At 42.8% G+C, this 7,937-nt stretch overlaps 1 protein-coding gene across 2 annotated transcripts in view; it reads left to right on the top strand.

Annotated features, from left to right (window-relative positions):
* The first annotated feature begins 322 nt into the window (after positions 1-322).
* The window catches only part of AQR (aquarius intron-binding spliceosomal factor), a 115,091-nt gene continuing 107,476 nt past the window's right edge, over positions 323-7,937 (top strand). The window contains exons 1-2 of one of the 2 annotated variants that reach the window (XM_510286.8): positions 323-674; positions 5,902-5,958. In XM_510286.8, the coding sequence (XP_510286.3) occupies positions 600-674; positions 5,902-5,958 (132 nt within the window). In that variant the 5' untranslated portion in view covers positions 323-599. The remainder of the gene's footprint in view (positions 675-5,901; positions 5,959-7,937) is intronic. The other variant, XM_054667335.2, reaches the window with a different exon arrangement.

The following is a 7,937-nucleotide window of genomic DNA, read 5'->3' as shown; positions in this document are numbered from 1 at the left end:
GGAGGCAGAGGTTGCTGTGAGCCGAGATTGCACCATTGCATTGCAGCCTGGGCAACAAGAGCGAAACTCCGTCTCAAAAAAAAACAAAACTAAACTAAAACACTGTTAAGGGCAGTTAAAACCCAGCCCATATTCCCAGGCTGTTTTGTTTTGTTTTGTTTTGTTTTGTTTTTTCTTTAGGGATGAAAAAAAAACTAAATCCCCATTCACCGCACACGGCACTCTTCACTAACCACGAGAAACCCCACCCAACACCATCCACCGGGTCCCTCCCTTGCCCTCCTAATCCCGCCAGCGAGGTGTCTTCTCTCTGCCGCCCGCTAGAGAGCGTGTACAGAGGAGGTCAAAGCTCTTGGCTCGCTAGCTCAGCCCCAGCGCCTGCATGAACTTCCGGCTACACGCCATTCCGCTTCCCGAGGAACGCTTGGGCTGTTGTACGGGTTCCCTACAGGACTCTGAAGACTGAGGATATCCGGCCCGAAGCGTTTGTGCGGCGCGGAGTTAAGCGCCCCGGCAGTAACTTAAGGGAAGTGGACCAGGGTTGCCGCTGCCCAGAGCGGTCCTTTAGTTTCCACTGGAGTGGAGGGAAGAGTGCTGCCATGGCAGCCCCTGCGCAGCCCAAGAAGATCGTGGCCCCTACGGTGTCCCAGATCAATGCGGAGTTCGTGACCCAGGTGAGCTCGGGCGAGTCTGGTGTGTGTGAGTGGGTATGGACGTCGTGGCCCCGAGGCCTGGTGGTGGGGTTTTTTTTCAGAATTTAGGAGCCCGGAGGAGGCATTCGTTTGTTAATTGATTCACACACGTCTTTTTACTGAGTATCAGCTCCGTGCCGGCCACTATGCTAGGTGCTGGGCATACCGTGGTGAAAGAAGCTGCCCTGCCCTGGGGAGTTCATGGCCCAAGGAAGACAGACGCATGAAAAGAAAACTACTGTATGAGTTTTGCTGTGTTGGAGTTTGTCTCAGGAGCAATGGATTCAGAGAGGAGGGAACACCCCAGTCTATCTGAGACTGGCAAGTAGGCTTCGCAGCAGAGTGATGCTGGACTGCCTCTTCAAGTAGGAGTAGGCTTTTTCCTGGTCCTTAGAGTGTCCTGAGTTTTTGAGCAGTGATGAGAAACTGACAAGACACCTCCAAATAGACCCATCTAAAAACAGAGTAATTCTGTAGTTTGAGAGCGTTCATTTAGAATCTGTTTACTATCTTGCATTGTGAGCCACAGTTGGCTTTGGATAGGGAACCACAGTCCTGTGTTATTGTTTATTTGTGAATTGCATAAGAGTGTAAGTAGTTCAATGTAGAAGTTATCATGCCCACCTGCTTCTTTATTCTTTATTCCTTGTCTCAACAGATTTGCCAGGGCAGAAGCCTAGGGAGTGATTTTGAATCCTCCCTTTCCCTTAGTCCCTACATTTCTACATTCTAAATATCTTTTGAATCTATCTGGTGTTCTACATCTCTGTCACCCTAAGCTTGGTTGCCATTGTTTTCTGCCTGGACCAAGGTATCGTAATCTGTTATATTGTCCTTCCTCCTGCTCTGCTCTAGCCCATTCTTCATGTTGCTTTCCGAGTGATTTCATACAAGTGCAAATCTCATCATATCACTTGCCTTCTTAAAATCTCTTCCTTCCGGCCGGGCGCAGGGGCTCACGCCTGTAATCCCAGCACTTTGGGAGGCCGAGGCGGGCGGATCACGAGGTCAGGAGATCGAGACCATCCTGGCTAACACGGTGAAACCCCGTCTCTACTAAAAATTAAAAAAAAAAAAAAAAATTAGCCGGGCATGGTGGCGGGTGCCTGTGGTCCCAGCTACTCGGGAGGCTGAGGCAGGAGAATGGCATGAACCCGGGAGGCGGAGCTTGCAGTGAGCCGAGATCGCGCCACTGCACTCCAGCCTGGGCAACAGTGCGAGACTCCGTCTCAAAAAAAAAAAAAAATCTCTTCCTTCCTTTCCTTCCTTTTCTTCTTTCAAGATAGGGTCTCACTATGTTGGCTGGGCTCCACTGAGCCTTCCACCTCAGCCTCCCTTGTAGCTAGGACTACAGGGACTACACTAAGGCTGGCTGTCCTTAAAATCTTCAGCCGGGCGTGATGGCTCATGCCTGTAATCCCAGCACTTTGGGAGGCCGTGGCAGGTCGATCACCTGAGGTCGGGAGTTCGAGACCAGCCTGACCAACATGGAGAAACCCTGTCTCTACTAAAAATACAAAAGTAGGCAGGCTTGGTGGTGCATGCCTGTAATCCCAGCTACTCGGGAGGCTGAGGCAGGAGAATTGCTTGAACCCGGGAGGCGGAGGTTGCAATGAGCCAAGATCGCACCATTGCACTCCAGCCTGGGCAACAAGAGCAAAACTCCGTCTAGAAACCAAGCAAAAAAAAAAAAAAAAATCTTTAAAGAATTCTAATTACCCTTAGGTTAACGGCTGAAATCCTTCATAGTGTTGTGTGATTTGACCTGTGCTTATATCTTCAGTTTCCTCTTTTTCCTCTTCCTTTCTAACTCTGTGCCTTAGCTGTACAGAACTTGGTTTATTTGAATGTGCCATGCTATCTTTCATCTCCTGGCCTTTCAACATTGTTTCCTCTGCTAGGAATCCTCATTTTTTTTCTCCCCACCTTCCTTTATTCATTCTCAGCCTTCTACACTACTTTAGAGAGGCTTTTCCTGACAAATTAAACGAGATTAGAGGTCTCTTTCCCCATATACCTGCATTTTTGCAGTAGAAGTCATTTATTAGTTTACTTCTGTCATGGAACTCAAATTTTAGAGGGAAGAACCAGACAGATGAACGGTATAGTTTCATACACTGATAAATGCTATGAGGAAAATGAAACAGGGCTGTGACAGACTGGTTTGAGGTGTATGAAAGACAGTCAGGAAAGTTCTCTCTGAGGTGACACTTGAGCTAACACCTGAATGCAAAGAAGGAGCCAGTTTTGAGAAGAGCAAGGAAATAGCAAGTACACACACCTTAAGGTGTGAATGTAAAGAAGGCCAGGGTGGGCCGGGTGCGGTGGCTTGTGGCTCGCAGTGGGATTACACCTGTAATCCCAGCACTTTGGGAGGCTGAGGTGGACGGATCACCTGAGGTCGGGAGTTCGAGACCAGCCTGGCCAATATGGAGAAACCCTGTCTCTACTAAAAATACAAAATTAGCCGGACGTGGTGGTGCATGCCTGTAATCCCAGCTACTCAGGAGGCTGAGGCAGGAGAATCACTTGAACCCAGGAGGCAGAGGTTGCAGTGAGCTGAGATCACGCCATTGTACTTAAGCCTGGGCAACAAGAGCGAACTCCATCTCAAAAAAAAAAAAAAAAAAAAAGGCCAGGGTGGCCTTGAAGGCAAAGATTACCTTTCTTTGCACTCTAGAAGAGCCTAAACAGTATCTGGCAAATATGAGACATTAATGTTTGTTCCCATGGCCCAAGATTGCTGAGAACCTTCCTTTCTTGCACTACATCTTAATGATCTGGCATATTTGTTCATTAATTCACTTATGTATCCATTTGACAAATAGTCATCACACAGTGTGTGCCTAGTACAATACCAGGTGCTGGGAGTACATGGGGAATAAAACAGACATGTTCTCACAATCTAACACACAGTCTGTGGAAGGAGACTTTAAGAGACTTAAAGAACTCACTGTAGTTTAATGTGAGAAATGCCAGATTGGGGTATGAGGGAAGTGCTTTGAGAAAAGAGCATGAAATGATTACTTTGTTGAAGGAAAGAATTTCCAAGAAGAATTTTCTCATTGAGAAAGTATCATTTGAGTTGGACTTTGAAATGTAGAGAGGAAAGTGGGGGAATTGGTTTTCTAGGTAGAGGGGACATCTTGGGCTTAGGTGTTTTCTTCTTTTTTCTTTTTAATTTAATTTCTGAGCATCTGGCATACCTAGCCAGAAAAGGTACTTTTAAAATTATTTATTGAATGAATGAGATCAAGAGGTTAAAATTTAGTTTTAAGGAGATTAGAGATCTGAACTTTGTGACCTCACTTTTTTATACCATTATATTTTTATTTCCTTTTTTGTCTTTCAGTAAGGTTTACTTTAAACAGTTTATACTGTCATGGCTGTACTAAGTAGAGAATGGAAAGTTTTTATTTTACATGAGACTAGAGAGTTGAGGGAGGGCAATGTGTATATACTGTGAGATCGTGATATTTGAGACATTACACGTTAGACCCCAAGGGAAAGGAGAAACTCAGAGAAGAGACATGATAGATGCTTAATAAATGTTTGCTAATCTTTAATCAAGTACAGATGTACAGTAAGCAGTTTAGATCGGAGATAGGATATACATTTTTATTTGTAATTTCCTGAGTCCATCATAACAGGTTAGACTCAATTCTCTTAATGGTATGATGTAAGAAGAAGATGACTGAATTTATGATGCCCATAGGGAGCAGAATGAGGAAATGAGGACACCACAGAATAACTGGGGGTGAGGTGAAGATTTTCTATTGAGTTGGAGAGTGATTGGTAATTTGGGAAGGTGTTATTTATTTATTTATTTTAGAGACGGAGTCTTGCTCTGTCGCCCAGGCTGGAGTGCAGTGGCTTGGTGTCGGCTCACTGCAATCTCCACCTCCCAGGTTCAAGCAATTCTCCTGCCTCAGCCTCCCGAGTAGCTGGAATTATAGGTGCACACCACCAAGCCTGGCTAATTTTTGTGTTTTTAGTAGAGATGGGGTTTCACGATGTTGGCCAGGCTGGTCTTGAACTCCTGACCTCAGGTGATCCGCCTGCCTCGGCCTCCCAAAGTTCTGAGATTACAGGCATGAGCCACCATGCCTGGCCGGAAGGTGTCATTTAAGTAGGAAGTTACTGTAATATTTTTAGAGGCTATTCCTCAGGGCCAGTGTCCTAACTGCCTGGGAGGCTCTTTTAGTGTGTTGTATGTGTTCATCACTGAGCTATAAAAGCAAAGAAAACAAGTCCCATCTCTTAAGTATTCCAATTAAATGAGAAGGAAAGATGGATAAGCAATCAAATATTTATAATATAGAAAGGTAAGATTATAAAGAGTTATATACAAAATGAAGAGAAGGAGAAAGCAATTGTCACCATCAGGTAGTGTTGAGGACAGCCTCACAGAAGTAACATTTCAGATTTTGCTTCATTTGTCCATCCATTCATCCATCAGACTTTATTAGTGCCTCTGATATGCCAGACACTGCAGAGTAGTCACCTTTTTATAAATATATTGAGTCTTTGTGCTTGCCAGTTTTCTATTTTTAAAGAGATTATAATTGGGTTTTAAAACAAAACCCTATGAATAAGACTATGCTGTTTCTTTAAATATGTAGAGAGAGTTATATATTTGTTTAAATTTCACAATTTACAGGTCAAGCCTAATCTGCTGAAATATGCCAGCTCTTATATTCTCTGTAATAAGCAGCCGATAGACTACAATTTTTTTTTTTTTAGGTTTTGTTATGGGTGTGAACTAATCATTTAAAGGCTCATTATTTTAGAAAGTATTCATGAAGATTTTGAGTATCATTTGTAATACTTGCTCAACTATTAACTAACTGTAATCTTGGGCAGATCACTTATTTTTTCTAGACCAGGGTTTCCTTATTGCTATGCTGAAGATGTTTGACTCTGTGGTTATTAACTGAGCTGTATTGTTTCTCTAGGGTGGTTGGAGAGGATTTTTTCTGTTTGTTTATATCACAATGGCATGTTGTAGTGCAAAGCACTACTGGCATTTAGTGGTTTCGGGTCAAGGATGCCAACTGGCCTGCATGCCTGTGTAGTCCCTTCAGATATACCCTGTCCCCCAGTGCCAAGTAGGGCCTTGTTAAGAAACCGCTTATCACTAAATGATCTGTCTTGCAGCTCTACAATGGCAAGAATCTGGGATTTACTGTTTATACTGTTTACTTTGCAGTTAGCATGTAAATACTGGGCTCCCCACATCAAGAAGAAATCACCTTTTGATATAAAGGTAAGTATTTTTGGTTTCAACATAATTCTTGAGAAGTTACATTCCTTTTAAAGGGTTATTTCAACAAAAGCTTTCCATAATTTTTTTAAAATTAAAAACAACGATCTACAAAAAATACAATTTTTTGCTTATCAAACTTAGCAATGATTTATGTTAGGAAATTTGGAAGACATAGAAACTACACATAAGAAAATAATCACTACACAGAGATAACCTCTCTTACCATTTTGTTGTATTTTCTTTAAGCCTTAACAAAAATGTGTGTGTGGCTGGGCACGGTGTCTCACGCCTGTAATCCCAGCACTTTGGGAGGCCAAGGCCAGTGGATCACAAGGTCAGGAGATCGAGACCATCCTGACCAACACGGTGAAACCCCATCTCTACTAAAAATACAAAAAATTAGCCGGGCATGGTGGCGGGCGCCTGTAGTCCCAGCTACTCGGGAGGCTGAGGCAGGAGAATGGCGTGAACCTGGGAGGCGGAGCGTGCAGTGAGTCGAGATCGCACCACTGCACTCCAGCCTGGATGACAGAGCGAGACTCCATCTCAAAAAAAAAAAAAAAAAAAAAAAAAAGTGTACGTGTATAATTTACTTAACTGTTTTTCTGTTTATAGATTCTTAGGTTATTTTTAATTTATCATTATTATAAATGATCATGTAATAAATATCTTTGTAAATATACAGAAATTTTTGTACAAGTTTTTGATAGTTCATTTAGGATTAAATCTGTTGTGTTATCTTGTTTTTAGAGTGGTGAATGAGGTAAAGGTCTATAATAAAGATGGAAGGAGCAGCAGTTGTATAGTGTAATAACTTAAGTCCAGTAATATTCAATAAGGGAATTGAACTTATTCAATTGAATAAGTCCAACTGAAGCAATTTAGAACAAATAATATGACAAATTCCCAAATATAGGGTTAATTCTCATTGGATTAGGTTCTTAAAGAGAGGTCTAAGGCCAGGTGTGGTGGCTCATGCCTATAATCCTAGTGCTTTGGGAGATCAAAGAGGGAAGATCACCTGAAGCCAGGAGTTTGAGACTAGACTGGACAGTAGTGAGATCTCGCCTTTACAAAAAAATTTTAAAAATTGGCTTGTGCAGTGGCTCACACATGTAGTCTCAATTGCTCTGGAAGCTGAAGTGGGAGGATGACTGACTGAGCCCAGGAGTTTGAGGCTGCAGTGAGCTGTAATCAGGCCACTGCACTCCAGCCTGGGCAACAGAATGAGACCCTGTCCCTTAAAGAGAGTGAGGTCTTTAAATGAAATAGATGTTGACACTGCATACCATTCAACAAGTAATGAAGACTCTTAAGCTTTGCCATTATAAATTTAATGGTGATGCTTTAGGCACTGTTGGTAAAACTGAACTTTTTACCCAAAATTTCTTACTTTATTTGAACTTAAATTCTTACGAATATATATTTGTTTTTGCCAGTAATCTTTTTTTTTTTTTTTTTTTTTGGAGGTGGAGTCTCGCTCTTGTCACCCAGTTTGGAGTGTAATGGCACGATTCTGGCTCACTGCAGCCTCCACCTCCTGGGTTCAAGCGATTCTTCTGCCTCAGCCTCCTGAGTAGCTGGGATTACAGACGCACGCCACCACGCCCTGCTAATTTTTGTATTTTTAGTAGAGACAGGGTTTTGCCATGTTGGCCAGGCTGGTCTCAAACTCCTAACGTCAGGTGATCTGCCCACCTTGGCCTCCCAAAGTGGTGGGATTACAGGCTTGAGCCACCACACCCGGCCAACCAGTAATCTTTATTTTATTATTTAATTTGAAATTTGATGAAAACAATAACAGAGCATTTCATCTAGATTGAACAAGACTCGTTTTCCTCATCGCCTCCCTCCCTTTACCACTCACAAATACTTATTTCACAAATATACTTGGAGCAGTTAAAAGATATTATAGGCCAGGTACCATGGCTCATGACTGTAATCCCAGCACTTTGGGAGGCTGAGGCGGTAGGTCACTT

Source organism: Pan troglodytes, chromosome 16 (genome assembly GCF_028858775.2).
Source record: "Pan troglodytes isolate AG18354 chromosome 16, NHGRI_mPanTro3-v2.0_pri, whole genome shotgun sequence".
Taxonomy (NCBI): domain Eukaryota; kingdom Metazoa; phylum Chordata; class Mammalia; order Primates; family Hominidae; genus Pan; species Pan troglodytes.
This window is presented reverse-complemented; position numbering and strand designations above follow the sequence as displayed.